A 20,338-nucleotide genomic window follows, 5' to 3' on the forward strand; every position below is an offset into this window, starting at 1 on the left:
GGCTTGGTACTTTACTTAGGCAATTAGCTGATTGTGGAGTGAACAGTTATTTGGTCAATGTAAGTTTTTCTGAGTTTAGGAACTCCTAGACAAGTTTTTGACATTTTCAGATTTTGATGATGTTGTACCTTTTTATCTTGTCTAATATGATTTCCCTTACTTCCATTTTTTAATTGGTAAATAGGGAAAAGAACCAGCCCAGCTCTTTTATTGTTTCTAGTGTTTTTGTTTACTAATTTCTTTATTTTTATATTTTGGCTTATAAACAAGAGAGATTTCACACAGCTCTAGAGGCTGCAAGTCTGAGATGCGGGTGCCAGCATGGTCCGGTGAGCGCCCTCTTCCAGGCTAGACTTTTCTGGTTGTATCCTTACATAACGGAAGGACCTAATTTAATCTTTTTTAAATCATTGCTTCAGAAGAAGGAAATTAAAGACTAAAAAAAAATTTCCTACTGAATAGTGTGACTAAACCATGTCCTATGGAACAACCTTCTAGTAAGTCCGTGTTGAGGGATAAGTGGAATGGCTGATTCATCCATCCATGGGCTTCTGCTGTTGGCCGTCAGTATCTTTCCAGACACGTGGCGCTTCGTGCCGTGTTCTCTAGCTCCCCCTTCTGTGCTTACAGGGAGAAGATGGTACCCACCGTTAGTGCTACTAGTAATTTCTGTGTGGTGATGTCCTTTGGTGGAGCAACATTAAATGGGACAAAATTATGTTTCCTTATCCAGTAAAAATGAATGAGCCCAGTGCTGCTGTTTTCTTTGACTAAGATTTCCAGAAACTTCTAAATCGAATTCTAAAGATTTCCCTAGTTTCTGGGATGCTTAAAAGCAAAACTGCTGGCATGTTTTTGTTTGAGACTTTTAAAAATTTATAGGAAGAGTTTAAGTTAAAAAATTAGACATTATACTGGAGCTGTTTGGTGGCTGTATGTGTAACACATTACAGTATTGATGGATTGAGTTCTTAGGAATGGAATTTATAGTATCTTACATAATAAGAATATGAGAAGGTTAAAGAATTATGTGAAATGTTTCTTACCAAGTAGTTCATGTGTACATTTCTTACTGCAAGGTATTGTCTAACATTTCTAGAAATGTTTGCTAGGTGTACTCTTTCTTAAACAAAAAATGCATATTATGCTTGGTTTACTCAGTTGTTGCTCATCTTAAAATATTTCTTAGCACATATGGGAAATCTCTGTACCTTCCTCTCAATTTTGCAGTGAACCTAAAACTGCTCTAAAAAAAATAAAAAATGAAACAAAATATTAAAACATTTCTTGGAATGAATTACTTAGAATTATAACAACTTATCCTCGGAAGCCTGTTTTTCTTACTGGTGTTAGAAGGTAAACAGTGTTAGCTGCATGAACGTGAGACTGCTTCTGCGTTTTAAACCTTTAGCTCATTGGTGACATTACTGAACTTTGAACCGGCCTTTTTCAGGGACCCAGTCACTGGGAACTGTCCTCTTGAGCGTGTCCTTTAACCCTGCAAGAATGACTGTTTGAAGGGAGACTCGGGAGGGGCACAGCCGGCTCGAGGTGGGAAGATGAGGGATACAGATAAAATCCACTGATGAAAAAAACCTTTTAGGAATTAGCCTTCAAAGTGTTGTCCAATTTGTCCGTGTGTAAGAGGCAACGGAAAAGTAGAGCTAGAAGGAATAAAGAATTATATGGGGAAAATCTTACCGCATTTTACCACTAAGGTGAATTAGTGCTCTTCTAATCCTGTTCTATGCTTAGGTGTGAACTTGTACATGATTTAGAAATACAGAGAATCAGGAGCTTTTCCCTTTGAGAATAGTTCTAAGTATGTGTTTCAGAAGCAGACCCTACGCGGATAAGGTGTGGAGCTGGGATCCTTGGATGCTGTCCTGTCTGTTGATGTGTAGCCCAGGAAATCATTTACTTGTCAAGAACCTACCTTGGGTATAGTGATGGGGGATCTTACTAAATTTTACACACAGTCTTGTGTCTCTGTTCTGTTTAAAGTTTATAACATTTACGTATCTTTTAAATCTGCAATTTGGTGACATTCTAAAGTTTATGAAAATTGTGTACAGAAGTGACATTTCCAGTGCAAATGCTTTCAGGATGAATATGTAAGATCTTCTCAACCTGTTAAGTAAATGCGTGTCAACTTACTGTGGTGGTTTTTCTAAAACAGCCCAGTAGCCCTGCTGTATGAAGATGCCCGCATCCCCGTGCCCACGACAATAACCTGATTTGTATTAAATAAGCATGAATGTTGTTTCATTTCCAACAGCAGTCAGAAACGGAGACTGTTCACCTGTTTATCCCAGCCTTATCCGTCGGTGCCATTATCGGCAAGCAGGGGCAGCACATCAAGCAGCTTTCTCGCTTTGCAGGAGCGTCTATTAAGGTACTGTGTTCCTCCCTTGTAGCTCTCCTGGTGCCTTAAATCGAGTAAGTCAGACACAAGTCTTCTTGCCACTTCACAATTTGAATGGAAGGGAGCAATCTATACTGAGGTTACATAGGGGTGTGACACAAAACCCCAAACAGTAGCTTACACAACGGAAGTTCAATTCTCTCTCGGAAAGAGCCTGGAGGTGAGCAACCCAGCACCGGTGCTATGGCTCTGCCCCAAATCCTTGGACTGAGGTTCCTGTTGGCTCCTCTACCCCAGGCATGGCCTTGGTCCCTCATGGGCCCAGATGACACTACTCAGTGTTCTAACAACCACATCTGTGGCCCAGCCAGGAGAAGAGGAGGACATAAAGAACCTTTCTGTTAGGTTTCCCGTTAGCTGCTGTAGGATACTGCTGCTCACATTCTGTTGCCCAGAACTGAATCACGGGGCCAGACGCAGCAGAAGGGGCAGCAGGGAAATACAGTCTATGTGTGGTCACCTAACTTTTATTATGATGGAAGGTAGGGTAACAAACATCACAGGACAACTAATGGTATCTGCTGACTACATAATTGTGTGTTCTGAAGAGTGTATTTTGATATGTTGGGAAACATGGGTCATTTTGTTTTTAAAAAAAATACACAAATTGACAAAGGCTTGCTATGATAGCTTTCTTCAGGAAAACCCCTCTATTCTATTGGAGGGTTTTATTTTGGTTATGTTTTATAACCATTGGTTGTATATTATAAACTTTTAATAAGATTTTATTTAAAAGAATATAGTACCCAAAAAACTGCACTCAAATGTTTGTAGCATCTTTATTTATAACTCCCAAAAATGGGAAGAAGCAAATGTTTGCCAATTGGCAAATGGATAAACTGTGGTCCAGCTATACAATAAATACTGCTTAGTAATAAAAAGGAACAAACTATTGATACATACTATAACTTGGATGAATCTCATGTGTTATGCTAAGAGAAAGAAGTCCGATTCAAAAAGCCACACACTGTATGATCCCATTTATAAGACAATCTGGAAAAGGCAGAACTATAGGGATGGAGAGAAAAAAAAATCAGTGGCTGCTAGGTAGGCGTTGGAGGTGAAGGACGGGATGACTACAGAGGCAGCACGAGAAAATTGGGGGAGTGATGGAACTGCTTTTATTTTGATTGTGGTGGTATTTACATGACTGCATGTTACCAAGAGAGTTAACTTTACTGCATGCAAATAAATAAAACAACCACACACAGAAATAGTCCTTAGACACTCTCTTATAGCAAAAGATAACAAAATGCGTGCATAGGAAATGGAGCCAAAATAAATAAGTGGGTAAAGGAAAAAACGTTGTGAAAAATCAGGTGGTGAACTAGCTTTACTATCCTGCTAATTTCCTGATTAATGAGTTAAAAATAAATCTCTGACACATGCTCACACATTAAAAAGAACCTAGTAGATTCATTTTGGGAAGACTGCAACGAACATTTCACGAACAAGAACTGGGTATTTAGACATTTGTTTCTTTTTCTTTCTGGCTTTTCATGGAGGTTTTATAATGAGGTTAAAATGTATTTGTTTCCAAAAAATCTGAAACACACAGAATATGAAAGATTCACCACTACTTTTAACACTTTGGTAGATTCACATATATGTAAATTTCCAATTATGTGTGTTCATGTCTTACAAATGTAGATTGTTCTTAAATCTATCCTGCACAGATGAAATGCAGCGCTGCACAGAGTTCTTTTAGCCAAACAGTTATACACAACCTTGTGCTTTAACAAAAGTCCACAGAAGTCGATTTGATGAATCAAAAGGCACGTGCTTTGCTCAGGCTTTTGAGAGATGGTGGCATTTTCTAGTCCTAACGTCAGTATCAGTGCCCTTAGCCTCAGCCCTCTAGCACCAGTTTTGACAAAGGGACTTTTTAAAAAAGAAAACTAGTCAGAAAGATAAACAATTATCTTCTTTTCAGGGATTTCACGGGGATTTCCTGTGAATAGAGCTTGGACTAAAAGGAAGTAATTATTTGCTTGTTTTATAGACTCAAAAGTAGTCAGTGCCCAACATAAAGCAGGAATAGTATCAGCTTGGCTCTAGGTGACAGCGATGTTCGTTTTATGTTGCCGGACGGAGAAAGCATGACGCCATGAAAAGCAGACACGTTCTCTTGATTGTAAACGTGCGGGGAAAGGTCTCTTAACTGACTGTGACCGAGCTCAGAACTGACGGGTAGAATTTGCAGTGGTTTTTATTGTCTTCTTTGTTTCCTATTCCTGTATAGTGATGTACTTTAAATAATGAGAATCAATTTGCTTCCTGTACAGTAAATGTCTAGCAAATATTTTTCTTTTAAAACAACTCACCAGCCGGGTCCCAGAATCCTTTCTTACTGTGACTCTGGGGAAATGCTGAAGGGGGTTCCTCCTCCTTCAACTGTCTCTACATTACCCCAGCCCCGACTTGCGTGTGATTTCAGATACGCTGCAAGAATCGAGAAGTCTGAGTTTACTTTTCTTCTCTCAAATTAATATTACTTTATTTCACGTTCCTCCAGTGAGCGCACTTTGGGGGAGTTTGCCAGTCGTCCTGACTGGTGAACGTAGCAGTTTCTTGCACACACAGGAAGCCTCGGGTGTCCTCATACATGTGGGCCAAGGGCCACACTTGGAGCACCAGGGTGTAATGATTAGGAACGTGGGTAGTGGAGATGGCAGGACCAGCTCTCCCCAGCTCTGTGAGCTGTGTTGTCACGGGCCAGGTAACTCCCCTTCAGTTTGCCCATTGGTAAAGTAGAGGCAATACTGCATCAGGATGGAGTGAGGCTTAGCTGACAGCAGATGCACTTTTCCGTCGGGGCAGGTACCTGCCCCGTGTAAGTCACAGTCTATGGCAGGAGCAGTAACTAACGAACCCACATTAATCACTGCCCCTTTATAACTTCCTCCCAGAAGGCTTTCATTCTACATTTCAGTAAGTCACGTGCACATGTCTGGCTGGTTTGTGTAGCATTTCTGTTAGTGGCACCTGAAAATGTCATAACCCCCTGATGGGTCTGTTACAGATTGCTCCAGCGGAAGCACCAGATGCTAAAGTGAGGATGGTGATTATCACCGGGCCACCAGAGGCTCAGTTCAAGGTATGTGCTCTAGAGTCTGTACACAGGGAACGAGCAGATGCGGAGAATATTAATGGCTTCTTTTCAGGAACTCCATAACCTGGCTTCTCCTTTAAATGTACCTAATACTCAGTAGGAACAATTTCTCAGTGGATATTTGTCAGACTAAGAACCAAGTAGAAACACATCCAAAATTACATTTAAAAATAAACCCAAAGACTTTGTTTTAATTTCGAGAGTTCTGTAATGGTTGTTGGGTTTACCTATCTCCCAAAGAGAAATTGGCTCAGTGCCTCATTATCATATGTGAAGGTGAGACCTTCAGACTGAAATTTACAAACCTGCCTGGTTAATGTGCTTCGCAGAACTTGTTCCCAGATTTTTCTTCTAGTCCCTGAGAAGCCTTAACCTTGAATTAAAACGCCCCCTCTCCCTCCCTCTTGCCCTTGGATGTACTGTTGCCCTTGTCCATAGTCTCGCCACAAATCACTCTAACCCTCAAATTTTAGAGGCAGTTGTGGCATGTGTCGTGTGAACCACTGCTCACTCGTTTATTGGGGTCGGGGGCCTGTGAGGCTGGAACGCCCCTCACTGTACTGCAGTGCTGTCGCACGGTGATGAAGCACCGAGACTTGGCAGCCAGGCTGCTGGTTCAAATCCCAGCTCTACTGTTGACCAGCGGTGTGAACTTGGGCAAGTTTCTTAACCTTTCGCTGGCTAGTTCCTCATCTGTAAAATGTGGGTTAAGAGCACCCACAAGGCTTAAACAATATATAAAGTGCTTGGAATAATGCCCGGTACACAGGAAGCACAATATAAATGTGCTTGCTGGTGGTGGGGTTAAGCGGACCGTCTGGGTGAGTCAGATGAAGACCGGGCTGAGTGCTCAAATACACAAATACGTATCTGAATATTTTCTCCTGTAAAAATCAGTGCGGGTGTCTTGTCTGTCACAGGTCAAAGCAACTACTGAATTCCAATGAAACTTATTTATCCAAAACCCATGTCTTGTTCCTACCGTGTAGCAGCTGCGTAATAGGACAACTCTTTAACCTTAAGCCTTAGTTCTTTTAGCTCTAAAATGTGGCTGGTGACAAGTGCCTACACCTCTCCCCATCTCCTCCTTTTTAAAACCATCACTTTCTTTGCCCTCTATTTTCTATGGGCCATTTTCCAGTAAAAATCCAAAGGTTTTTTTCATTTCATTTATAGGAAGAACAGGAAACAAAAGGATTAGTTGCTTTGAGATGTAGGTGTGAGTTGCCTAGGCTCAAACTCAGGTAAAGAAATTTAGTCCCTCCACCAGGCTTATGGTCTGGGCCGTTCTAGTCCTCAGGCAGAAATGTCAAAATTATTTCCTATCCTGACCCTACAGGGTCAGTCACTTTTAGTATGAAATCTTACAAGATACATACAAACATCAGTTATTACTGTTTCTTCTTGGTGCTGGGCTCTTACTATTTGATAAGTGGAATGACTACCTTGCAATTCCTACAGTGCTTGAATGCTGGGAAATTCAAAGTTTGCTTCCCTGTATCCTCCAGTGCACATGCCGTACAGTTGTCTTAAATGGAACACTTACGAAAAGCTATAATGCTTATATGTATGTGATCAGTGAGAATTACAAATGAATTATTTTAGAGACCTAAGGAATAGCAAACCTCCTAACCTGTATTTTTTTCTCAGGAGCTTGTTTTGGAGAACGATGTATATCCCCAGAGTCCTTTGTACTAACAGCTCCATCTGTGGTGAGACTTTGAGGATGAATGGAATATATACCAAGATGCATTTTTTCCTGTAATCCCCTAAAATGAGCTCATCATTTCTGCACCAATGAAAGTGTGTTGGATACTTTTGTTTTTGTGGTTTGCACTGGCAGCTTGTTAGATCAAACCAATCTGACTTCTTTTCCCTTTGCTGCATAGCTGAGCTAATTAATGGTGGTATCCATAATAGGAGAGGTTTCTTCTGTATAACTTCGAGTTGTGCGCAGGTGACAGGATGTGTTGACTACAAATATCAGAAGTATATGTTAACTTGATTTTGTAGCCTTATTATTCAAAGTAGAAACCACCTGGCTAAGATGGAGAAACGTGTTTAAACAGAAAATACTCCTTGCAGCAGGTTTCTTACTGGCCCATTTAGACACGAGCGTGGCTTCCTGTGAGCCTGGCACAGCTGGCTCTGTAGTTCTTCCCCAGTCTCTTTTGCTCAAGAAAAACACAGTTGTGTCCTTATTGCCTGTAGGAGAGGTTTTACCTTTCAGGACTGGAGAGCCAGTGGCCATCTGCCCATAAAAGTGATTTACTTTTAGTTAGGATGACTACTAATCAACTGTCTTGAACTGTTCCTGTCAGAAGAACATGGTTTATTCTTCTTTCATCGATCACTCAATTACTTCGTCTGTGATGTGTGGCTGTTACTGTCAACCTTTTCTCAGGCTCCCTAGAAAACTTCTCCACGTCTTATGTGGTCTTCAACGATCGACCAAGTGCAGCTGTGCCTCTGGAACGGCTATTCCAGTGGATCTGGGCCATCTGTGAAGTTAATGGACCTTTTGTGTCTCCTACATGAATGGCACTGACAGGATATGTTCTCGTCTATAGGCTCAGGGAAGAATTTATGGAAAAATTAAAGAAGAAAACTTTGTTAGTCCTAAAGAAGAGGTGAAACTTGAAGCTCATATCAGAGTGCCATCCTTTGCTGCTGGCAGAGTTATTGGAAAAGGAGGCAAAACGGCAAGTACTTCAGCAAAACCTGTGCAGTGGTATGAAAGGGAGAGCACTGAAAGGTACTTAGGAGTTCCAATCCCTGAAGTTGGGCTCATGTATAAAAAGCAGGACCGTCTAGGCCCAGGTTTGGAGGAGCCTGCCTTTGTTCCTCTCGCCTGTGTGTCGCTGTCACTCATGCCTGTCCTTCAGACCACTTGTGAGAGGACGGTCTCATATTCATGTAAGGGGCATTCAGCATTTTCCTGTTGATGTAGCTGCAGCTTTTCTTTACTGCACAGTGATGTGAAAAGAAAATTTTTCAAAATTCCATCTATTTCTATAACTTGTACTTCCACGACTGAGAAAAGCAAATGGTTCCCAGTTTCTCCTTAACACAAGTAACATCTAAGTTGTTTTCAAAGCTGTTTGCAATTTTGAAGTGATTGAGTACACCCTTTGGAATCAGACTTTCAGGGTTTGAATCTGGTTCTGCCATTCACTTATGTAACTTTGGGCATGTCAGCTACATTGGCTTAGCCTTAGTTTTCATCATCTTGCAATGGGGACGATATTCATCACCTGATAGAATCATTAGTGGATTGGATGAAATTTGTAAAGCATAGCTAGTGTTTGGCCCAGAAAAATGGGATTTAAAAAAAAGTACTCAGGAAATAGTGCTTTTAAAAAAAACTCAACATGATTTATATTTATCTTTTTCAGGTGAATGAGCTCCAGAATTTGTCAAGTGCGGAAGTTGTTGTCCCTCGTGACCAGACGCCTGATGAGAATGATCAAGTGGTGGTCAAAATAACTGGTCACTTCTATGCTTGCCAGGCAAGTGGGCTCGAACAGGATAAGCAAGCTCTTCTTCTTTGTCAAGTGGAAACAAGTTTCGTATGGGTGCCCCCACCCTGTATAAATACTTAAGGTTGTTTGGTGCTAAACACTTTTAATCCCCCTTTTAGCAGGAGATTTCAGAGACTACTAGCAAACTGAACTAATTAGTATGTATCTTTAATCTTCAAATAAATTTCTATTTGAAGTTGTTGAAATGGAAAAGTAAAACAACTTTTAGTAACTTTTGATCAGGTAGAAATTTCAAAGCTCTCTCCTTTTGTAGGTTGCCCAGAGAAAAATTCAGGAAATTCTGACTCAGGTAAAGCAGCACCAACAGCAGAAAGCTCTGCAGAGTGGACCACCTCAGTCAAGACGGAAGTAAAGCCTCAGGAAACAGCCCACCACAGAGGCAGATGCCAAACCAAAGACAGATTGCTTAACCAACAGACGGGCGCTGAACCCCCATCCAGAATCACATGCACAAGTTTTTACCTAGCCAGTTGTTTCTGAGGACCAGGCAACTTTCGAACTCCTGTCTCTGTGAGAATGTATACTTTATGCTCTCTGAAATGTATGACACCCAGCTTTAAAAAGAAAAAAAATAAGGGGGGGAGGGAGGGAAAGAGAAGAGCTCTGCACTTCCCTTTTGTTGTATTCTCAGTGTAACAAATATTCTAATTTTTCTTAATATTCCCCCATAGTGCCAGAAATTGGCTTAATGATGCAGTCACTAAATTCATCAAATAAATAAAAATAGATTGCTCCTAAGTCCAATTGTGAAAATTGGATCAGAATAGAATTATTACAGGAACTTAAATGTTAAGCTGTTAGCACAGAAAAACTGTTCAGTTTTATTTTTATCTAACACTAACACGAATAACCTAAGGGAAGTGCTGAATGGTGTTGGCAGGGGCACTGAACGTGCGTTTTTACTCTACTACCTCAGGTATTCAGTAATGCAATGAAAGCAAAATTTTGCGGGGTTTTTGTTTTTTTTTGGAAAATTTTATATACTTTATAAAGATAAAAATCCAACTGTTTTTTAAAAAATAAACTTAAAATTTAATTAGCTAACAGGCAAATCACTGAGAAAAAAAATTTTACTTCTGGCTGGTGACAGTAAAGCTGGAAAATTAATTTCAGGTTTTTTGAGGCTTTTGACAGTTATTAGTTGGAAAATCCAATAAACGTTCAGTGACATGGAGCAGTGCCTATATTTGGAGAGCAGCGATACCATTCATTTTTTCGTTTATGGTAGGAGACGTTTGGTAGTCCTGACAGCGAAGTGGTTGCAGGTTTGGGAATGGCTAGTTTCAATGGCTTCAGGAGACTTTGGCTCTTTCTGTTTGGCTACGTGATTGAATACATGAATGCTTTGTGCTTTTGACTATCACTACTTAATGAAAGTGCATCAAGGAAGAGATGCAGCCCCTGTGGACTTTAAACTGATCAGCGAAAAGCAAGCCTCAGCTTGTCTCCTAGGACGCTGGGTTTGCCCAGACACCTCGGACCAACTGGTCTACGCTTTGAGCAGACCCCACAAGAATTGCTTTTCTGAAGCCCAATGGGGCAGTCAGATGGTGTGACAGTGTTTACAAAGGTTACATCTGCGTGTGCAGGCGCTGTCATGAGCCTCACTAAGCTGTTTTGAAGATTTTTAAATGATAAGTCAAGAAAAATGAAAGGCCACCTAAAATATTACATAAAAATGTAGCAGGATTTCTGTATTCTCTGCAACCAGTTATTGTAAGGAAACAATTTTTGGAATATGATTCAAATGATGGTGATAAGACATTTGACCTTTGACACTGAGCTAATTTGCCCATCCGTAACTTGATGGCAAAGCCCAGTATGTACAATTATGTGGGTGTGGGTGGTCTCCAAGGCCACGCTGCTCTCAGAATTGTTTGTGTTGCTTTTGTTCATAAAATGATCACAGTCATGTCACATGAATCTGAAGGACATGTAATAACCCCTTAAAAATCATTTTTGCCTCATTTGTACTTCAAGATGAATTTCTACAGCCTAGGTAAACTTTTGTGATGATCTGCGTATCAGACATTTTGAAAATGACTTGAAATGTTTTCCTAAATGTTTTCAGAAAACAAGTTTATTTTGTAGTTTTAGCCAAAAAGTGCCCTTTTTGTCACTGAATTCATCTAGCATTCATAATTTTTTTTCCATACAGTGAAATGCTAAAAAAAACAAAAAAAACATGGACTGGTTTTCTAGTTGGTTTTTAGGTGAGATGTGCTTAAGGCCAGAGCTCTTCCTCAGTATTTGATTTTTCCACTATTTGGTGTTTGTTTGTTTAAATACAGATAGGTGCTGCATTTATTTCTGCTGGTTTAAATTCTGTCATATCTCACTTCTAGCCTTTTAGTGTTGGCAAATCATGTTTTCCTTTCAATTAAGCATTGGCAATGGAGTATCTGGTAATAGCTAGGAAATAATTCTGTAACTGAGTTTGTACTCACCGCATATGGATCATTCCTCATCTGTAATGTGCCCCAAATGCAGCTTCATTTTCCAGATACCTTGATGCAGAATAAAGGTTTTCATCATTAGGTGCAGCTTGGTGTGTAGTATGTTTTATTTTTGGCTTTTCAAGTAAATGTAAATTCTAAATTTGGTCAAATTATAAACTTACACAGACTTTGACACGATGTTACTAAATCTCAAGTTAAGCACCAGTATCTACTGGTCAATTATTTTCTCTATTCCATGGTACTTAACTTGAGCCTTGAAACACTGTTGCATATGAACTAAGAACTAGAGGCTTTAAGTCAGGATGAGCGAGTGGGGTACTTATGTGATTCTTGTTTTATTTAAAAATTTTTGACTATTCCCTTCTACAGAATAAGATTTACACTTAAGCAAAATTAATTAAAATTGAGCAGAGAGCTCAAGTGAAGCACAGGGACCAGTGATAACGCCAGGAAATCCTGCTGGGACCTCAAGAATAAAGACAACATATCACAATGGTAGTTGATGCTCATTTACCTACAGTCTCCACAACCAGGTGTCAGGGAGCAGAGTGCCCACAGAGAAATAAGACTTGCTTTGACAACTTACCCAACTGCGTGGGGTTTAGGAGCTATGTTTTTGAGAAGTGACTCAATCCCAATCTGAAATGACTAAATCTATCATTTTATTCACATTTGAACTCCACTGAAGTCAGGGATGAAGTGTCATCTTCTAGGCCAAGAATGAAGTCTTCAGGTAATGTCTCAGGTGCCATCTGAGCTAACTGGTCATCATAAGAACGTAGGGTCCATAATTTCTCTAGTTCATATGTTTCTCTGGTTTCTGGAAGCATCAGATGAATCACCATGCTGCCTGTCAAACACATAAGACTTACAATGAAGAAGCAGTTCTTTTGCTGCTGTTCTTGGGACCACCCAACCCTCTGTGACAGTTTATTATTCCCAGTATAACTACAGGAATTGGAGCTGTGGTTTCTCAGTGTGGACCACAGATGAGCATCACCTGGGAACTTGTTCGAAACACAAACTGTAGATCCCAGTCAGCAAAACACCACAAAAGTGCTGCTGTGCCTTTTTCTCAGTTCATCATACATGATGTCAATAGGTAACATTACTCAAGCGGTAACTTTCTTCAAGCAGCTAAAGGTCAGGTCTGTCAAGTTTCTCTTGGGAGACAATTCTCCAGATGTGTCACATGTCCACACAGCCTGTGAGCACAGCACTGGCTGCCTTTCCTTCTGGACTGCCTTAAGGATGTTTGTATGGCAAACAGTCTGACACTGTCTCTGGAGCTGAGGGCAGGTTGCTTACAGCAGTGGTTTTCAATCAAGGACATTTTTTATTTTCACAGTTGTGGAAGAGCCAGAACAAATGCAGGTCTGCTTCCTGTGCATTATAAAAGCTGTGGATACCCTATTCTCGGGGTTCCTCTCTTAGACCTATGTGTGCAGGCCCTGTGTTTCTCTATAGAAACCAGGGCTCAGGGAACCTAATGCAAAAATGCTGCTGTTGGTTACTGTTACTGCTGTAAGCAATAAACCGTCCTGCATCTCTCACCCTGCAATAGTCTTTATATCCATGAAACTGGTCAGCTAACCTGTTAGTTTACCAGTAAGATGAAATCTCAGACCCTTCATAGTTCTTGACAGTTACTGTGTTTCTCTTTGTAGTAAGTACATTGTGGGTAAATACTTTTTTTCATACTGAAATTTGTTAGGTCTTTTCAAACTTCCAGTCCTGTGCCTGTAATGCCTTTCTCCTCCACCTCAGCTGAGTTGTCTAAGGCCAAGGTTACATGTACCCCAAGCCTTCCACCACTATTAAGGAGATCTCTACCATGTTACCCATCTTATTCTCCATCATCTTTCTGGCCTGTGTGACTATATACGTACAAGGCTTGTGAGCATTTCACACGTGAGTAAGACCACCTGGGTTATAATGAAACAAATTTCAAAATTTTTACAGGGAAAAACTCAGCAATTTAATCTAAATCCTTTTGTAACTAAAATAGTTCAAGATTAGTTCAATGCCAAATACATAAAATGTGCTTAAATCACTTACCAAAGTCCACGCAGAGCCAGTCATCAGTGTCTTTTCCTTCGATCTTAACATGAGGCTCACTTTTATGTTTCAGAAATTTGTACTGCAAAAAGGCAGGCCATGTATTAAAGGGAGAAGGGATAGGGGAAGTTGCTCTGAGGGTCTGAAGGTTTTTTTCTTGGACTTAATTTGGGACCTACCTTACTCATTCCTCACTATAAACATAGGCATCAAAAAATCAGATTCTAAACATGAAACATTGACAGAATTGAAGGAAGAAACACATGGCAGCACGGTAATACGAGACTCAGTACCCCATTTTCAATAATGGATAGAACAACTAGACAGAAGATCAACAATGAAATAGAAGACTTGCACAACACTACAGAGCAATTGGACGTGACAGACATTAGCAGAACATTCCACCCAACAATACATATGGAACATGCTCCAGGATAGACGATATGTTAGGCCACAAAAAAATCTTAATCTAAAAAGATCATATAAAATATATTTTCTGATCACAATGAAAAGAAACTAGAAATCAACAGGAAAAAAACCCTAGAAAACCCACAAATATGCAGAAATTAACACTTAAGAAAACCAATGAGTTAAAAAATAAATCATAAGGGAAATTAGAAAACATCTTGAGACAACTGAAATAAAAACATGACATACCAAAATTTAGGGGATACAGTGAAAACAATACTAAGGGAAATTTATAGCTATAAATGCTTACATGGAGAAAAGTTCCCAAACCAAAAACTTATACCTTAAAGAACTAGGAAATGAAGAACCAATTAAAACTAGCAGAAAGAAACAATGATCAGAGAAAAACAAAAGGCAAAAATCAATGAAACCAAGATATGGTTCTTGAAAATGATCAATAAAGTTGACAAATGTTGAGCTAGATTGACTAAGAAAAGAAATAAAAAACAACTAAAATCAGAAACAAGCAAGGAGACATTACTATCAATTTTAGAGAAAAAGGATTATAAAAATCTATGAATGACTGCACACTAATAAATTGGATAACCTAGATAAAATGGATAAATTTCTAGAAACACAAGATTGAATCATGAAGAAATAGAAAGTCTGAATAGACATTCACTAATAGTAACAGGATTGAATCAGTGATCAAAAACCTCTCAACACAATCATACTTCAATTTAAAAATAGGGGAACATAGGGGACAAAATCTCCCAACAAAGAAACGCTCTGGACCAGATGGCTTCACTGAAGTCTACCAAATATTTAAACAAAAGCTAACACAAATTCTTCTCAAACAATTCCAAAAAAATTCAAGAGGAGGGAACACTAAGTCATTCTATGAGACTATCCAAAGACACCATAAGAAAACTTCAGACCAATATCCCTGAATACTGATGCAAAAATCCACAACAAAATACTAGCAAACCAATTCAACAGCATAAAATTTTCACACACACACACACACCACAACCAAGTGGGCTTTATTCCTAGAATGTAAGGATGGTTCCATATGAAATCAATGTAATAAGCCACATTAACAAAATGAGGGACAAAAACCACAGGATCATCTCAAATTTATGCAGAAAAAGCATTTGACAAAATTCAACATCCTTTCATGATACAAGCACTCAAGAAACTAAAAATAAAAACAAGATAAAGGCCTTATATGAAAAGCCCACAGCTATTATCATACTCAATGGCAATACCTATTCTCAAAACTGTCCCAAAAAATAAAAAAGGGAAAGCTCCCAAACTCATTCTATAAGGCAAGCATTAATTACCCTGATACCACACCCTGATAGACACTACAAAATGAAAATTAAAGGCCAATTCCCTGATGAACATAGATGCAAAAATCCTCAGCAAAGTAGTAGCAAACCTAATTGAGCAATACATTAAAAAGATCATTCACCACGATCAAGTGAGACTTATTCTAGGGATGCAAGGTTGGCTCAGTATCTGCAAATCAATCAACGAGACACACCTCATAAACAAAATGAAATATAAAAATCGTATGATCATATCAATAGATGCACAAAAAGCATTTGGCAAAATTCAACATCCATTTATGATAAAATCAATAAGCAACGTGAATACAAAGGAAACATTTCAATATTATAAAGGTCACGTATGACAAACCCACAGCTGAATAATCCTCAGTGGTGAAAAGCTGAAAGGTTTTTATCTGAGTGGACAGGATGCCCACTCTTACCACTTTTATTCAAAGCAGGATTGGAAGTTCTAGCCACAACAATCAGACAAGAAACAGAAATAAAAGGCATCCAAATTGTAAAGAAATAAAACAGTCACTATTTGCAAATGATATGATACTATTTATAGAAAACCCTAAAGAGTCCACAAAAACTATTAGAATAAATGAATTTGATAAAGATGCAGGATACAAAATTAATATTCAGAAATCTGTTGTTTTTATACACTAATGAACTATCAAAAACAAAATTGAGAAAACAATCCCATTTACAATTGCACCCAAAAGAATAACATACCTAGGAATAAATTTAACCAAGGAGGTAACACACCTGTACTCAGAACTGTAAGACAATGAAGAGAGAAACTGAAGACATAAATAAATGGAAGGATATACCATGCTTATGAACTGGAAGAATTAATATGGATAACATGTCTGTATTTACCCAAAGCAATCTACTATGATTCAATGAAATCCCTATCAAAATATGAATGGCATTTTTTACACAACTAGAATAATCCTAAAATTTATATAGAACCACAAAATACCCCAGAGAGTCAATGCAATTTTGAGAAAGAACAAAGTTGGAGGCACCATGCTCACTAATTTCAAAGCTACAAAACAGTATGGTACTTGTACAAAAACAGACATGTAAATCAATGAAACAATAGAGCACCTAGAAACCGTGCTTATGTGGTCAATTAATCCATGACAAAGGAGGCAAGAATATACAATGGGTTAAAGACAGTCTCTTCAATAAATAGTGTTGGGAAAACAGGGCAGACACATGCAAACAAATGAAATGACCACTTTCTTAGATCACATATAAAAATAAACTCAAAATGGATTAGACTTAAATGTAAAACCTGAAATCCTAAAACTCCTAGAAGAAATCATAGGCAATAAACTTTGACATTGGCCTTAGCAATTTTTTTTTGGATATGTCTTCTAGGTCAAAGACAAATAAACAAAAGGGACTACCTCAATCTAAAAAGTTTTTGCACCTTGAAGGAAACTATCAACAAATGAAAAGATAACCTATTGAATAGGAGAAGATAGTTGCAAATGATATATCCAACAAGGGGTTAATATTCAAAACATATAAAAGACCTCATACTCGTACAACTCAACATCAAAAAAAAAAATCTGATTAAAAAATGGGCAGAAGACTTAAATAGACATTTCTCCACAGAGGACAGACAGATGGCCAACAGATACATGAAAAGATGCTCAACATCATTAATCATCAGGGAAATACAAATCAAAACCACAATGAGATGTCACCTCACATGTGTCAGAATGGCTATCAAAAAGACAACAAACAACAAGTGTTGGAGAGGCTGTGGAGAAAAGGGAACCCCCGTGCACTCTTGGTGGGACTGTAAACTGGTGCAGCCACTACGGAAAACAGTATGGAGATTCCTTAAAATTAAAAACAGAACTACCATATGACCCAGCAATCCCACTTCTGGGTATTTATCTGAAGAAATCAAAAACACTAATTCAAAAAGATATATGCATCCCTACGTTCACTGCAGCAATATTTAAAATAGCCAAGATATATAAGCAACCTAGGTGTCCATTGATGAGACGATTGGATAAAGATGTGGTATATATGTATATATATATCTATATATATATAGATATATATATAGATATATATATGTATGTGTGTACATATATATACACACACACATATACACACACACACACACACACATATATATAGGTGTGTGTGTGTGTGTGTATATATATATATATATATATATATATATATATATATATAATGGAATATTACTTAGCTATAAAAGAACAAAATCTTGCCATTTGCTACAACATGGATGGACCTAGAAGGCATTATGCTAAGGGAAATAAGTCAGACAGAGAAAGACAAATACCATGTGATTTCACTTACATGTAGAATCTAAGGAACAGAATCAACGAACAAACAAAACGGAATGAGACTCAGAGACATAAGGAAAAACAACAACAAAACTAATGGTTGCTAGATGGGAGCGGGGAGGGGATGGGGGAGAAGGTAAAGGGATTAGAAAGTACAAATAAGTAGTCACAATACTGCCATGGGGAAACGAAAGACAGTTTGGGGAATATAATCAATTACACTATAAAGATTTTGTAGGGTGTTAGATGGGCACTTGTCTTATTAGGGAGACCACGTCATGGACTGTGTAGATGCCAGACCACTGCACTGTACTCCTGACGCTGAAGAGTACTGAGTGTCAACTATAAATACATATATATATACATATATATGGTCACGGGATGTGGAGGACAGCATAGGAAATATAGTCAGTGGAATTGTAACAGCTACATACAATGTCAGAGGGATAGTAGACTGGGGGGTTATCACTTTGTGAGGGGTGTAAATGTCTATTACATTGTTTTGTACACCTGAAACTAATAAAAATAAACACTATTTGTCATAAAAAAAAAAAGAATTAGAACTATCCTGACTCATTAGGGATGGATATTTGTCCCCATAACTTTCACTATCAAAGAACATAAAACACAAATTCTGAAAATTTGGGCTTCTTATATAATCTCATATGATGGGTTTACTTTTCGAGTATTGCTCCTCAGCCTGATGCTCTGACACTATTCAGTCAACGGCTCTAAAGAGAAAACAGAGCACCCTACCGTTTTCACAATGTAGTCAGCCATGGCATGTAAATGTCGGGTAGAAGTCCCACTGCCGATCACAAAGTAATCTGTGTATTTCATTTCTGGAGGGACCTTGATCACACAAATGTCTCTTGCATTTTCTTGCCTCAGAAGTGAAACCAGCAGATCGATGTCAAACCGGAGACCAGCAGGACCTGAAATACACAAAGATTTGCTTATGTCAGGTGCCAAGTAGGAGAGAGACCCTGTATGCACCCAGAGATACAGGCAACCGACAGTGCAACTGCTCCTCCGTGCGGGTACTTAGATCTAAAAATGTTTTGAAAGAAGACAGTGCCCAGGTCTCCTGGAAGTTGAACTTGGCCAGTGGTTTTATATAGCACAGCTGAACTTTTATAGGAAGTGCGCTCAGGTTCCTGAGCCACCACACATCCTTTGCCATTACCGTGTGCAAGCAGAACCACACATCAGCAACAAATGACTTTCTGTTCACTAGCACTGGCAATATACCTGAAACACAGAACGGCTATAGAAATAAAGGAAAACAGAAGTTGGGGAGGTGCTGGTATGCTGGGGCATATTAAATTAAATCCCAGACATAAAGGGTCACAGAACGAAAACTGTGAGCTGGAAGGCTCCGAGGCAGTACCTCCTCCACAATCACTTGAGAGATGAAGAAACTTAGTCCTGGCCGAGTAAGCGTGTGGCTCCAGATCACCCAAAGAGAGGGTTACAATTTTAATAGCAATTCTCATTTTAAACCCTCAGGTTTTTCTTATAAAGCCATTTAGGTTAAGTAACAACTATTATCTGTGGAAACCTCTTTCCTTTTTCTGTGGAGAGTGAGAGAGTCTGTTTTTCATCTTGAGTATTAAAGCCTGTGGACGCATAGCCCTTAAGTTCCTAAACGGACTCCCAATGGCTAGTTCACTAACACCGCTCCCTCGTAGACACTATCCTTCTGCACGTGTCATCTGCCACCTCTCAAGTTTCTACAAACTTGATTAGAGGACCTAAATGAGCCCCGCCACCTTTACCGCTTCCTACACACCCCTTCGCCCCCAGCCCCCGGCTCTTCCTGCGAATCCTCACGCCCCAACACTCGACAAGTCTCGGGAGCCTAGGAAGAGTTTGAAGGGGGATGAGGACAGTGTGGCCGTTCGGACGCCTGGGTTTTGGAGACGTCAGTTCATCCTCACAGTTGGCGACAAAAATCTGTCCCTTCCAGCTCTGTATCAGAAGTTTCGTGACTATGAGAAATACATCAAGAGGGGAACTCAGAGCGTCCTTGGCTGGGTCCAGGCTCCCGGCTGCCTGGAGGAAGCCGCCGCCGCCCTCCTCCACGTCCCGTACCTGCAATGCCTGATTCGGGGCGCCCCTCGTCGGCTGCCCCCTCTTCTCGCTCCTCCAGGCCGGGCCCGCCGTGCAGGCCGCGCGCATGATACGGAGTCAAGCAGGCCCGGCTGAGCGCTGGTCCCGCTGAAGGCCGACCCGACGTCAGCAGCCGAATCCGGGGTCCCTCGCTCACCGCGGACCCGGCTCCGGCGGAAAGGGCCCTGCGCCGCAGCAGCGTCCACACCCGCCGCGCCGCACATCCACCCGGCCCCATGGCCGTCGCCACGCATCTACTCATGGGGCGGGGCTTAATGGAGCACAAGCAGTTCTGCGGCTTTCGATTGGCCAGTTCAATGCAGCGGCCTGGAAAATCGACGTCAGGAGCGTGGGCGGGACCAGGTCCCGAAGGCGGGGCCGTGGGCGGAGTCTGAATGCAGAGGAGGAGGAAGGTGGCCCAAACAAAACGATAGGGGATTATATTTTGAGTGGTCAGAGGACTACTAATTACTCACTTTGCCCTACGTGATAGTGATGGAAAACGTTGTCCTTTTCCTTTTTTTAAAAGTTTTATTGGGAACTATTGGG

At 40.0% G+C, this 20,338-nt stretch overlaps 2 protein-coding genes across 7 annotated transcripts in view; one reads left to right on the forward strand and one right to left on the reverse strand.

The window, feature by feature from the left end:
• The window catches only part of IGF2BP3 (insulin like growth factor 2 mRNA binding protein 3), a 117,439-nt gene extending 107,969 nt beyond the window's left edge, over window positions 1–9,470 (forward strand). For 3 of the 5 annotated variants that reach the window (XM_074340850.2, XM_088797700.1, XM_074340852.2), the window contains 5 exons: window positions 2,279–2,395; window positions 5,448–5,522; window positions 8,108–8,239; window positions 8,933–9,046; window positions 9,333–9,470. In XM_074340850.2, the coding sequence (XP_074196951.1) occupies window positions 2,279–2,395; window positions 5,448–5,522; window positions 8,108–8,239; window positions 8,933–9,046; window positions 9,333–9,431 (537 nt within the window). In that variant the 3' untranslated portion in view covers window positions 9,432–9,470. Of the gene's footprint in view, window positions 1–2,278; window positions 2,396–5,447; window positions 5,523–8,107; window positions 8,293–8,932; window positions 9,047–9,332 lie in introns of those variants that run through there. The other 2 variants (XM_074340851.2, XM_088797699.1) reach the window with 2 other exon arrangements.
• MALSU1 (mitochondrial assembly of ribosomal large subunit 1) lies at window positions 3,181–20,066 on the reverse strand. Of its 2 annotated transcripts, XM_074340855.2 has the most exons (6): window positions 19,772–20,066; window positions 18,434–18,612; window positions 13,597–13,678; window positions 12,209–12,388; window positions 11,527–11,586; window positions 3,181–8,101 (listed from the first exon to the last, which is right to left on the reverse strand). In XM_074340855.2, the coding sequence occupies exons 1-5, from the start codon at window positions 20,049–20,051 to the stop codon at window positions 11,537–11,539; spliced, it is 771 nt and encodes a 256-aa protein (XP_074196956.2). In that variant the 5' UTR covers window positions 20,052–20,066; the 3' UTR covers window positions 3,181–8,101; window positions 11,527–11,536. The 2 variants fall into 2 exon arrangements, with proteins under 2 accessions (XP_074196956.2, XP_074196955.2); XM_074340854.2 differs by having other exon boundaries at window positions 3,181–11,586.
• Between the last annotated feature and the right edge of the window lie 272 nt (window positions 20,067–20,338).

The sequence above is a fragment of the Rhinolophus sinicus genome, chromosome 4, assembly GCF_057876585.1.
Source record: "Rhinolophus sinicus isolate RSI-liver-muscle chromosome 4, RSI-T2T, whole genome shotgun sequence".
Lineage (NCBI taxonomy): Eukaryota > Metazoa > Chordata > Mammalia > Chiroptera > Rhinolophidae > Rhinolophus > Rhinolophus sinicus.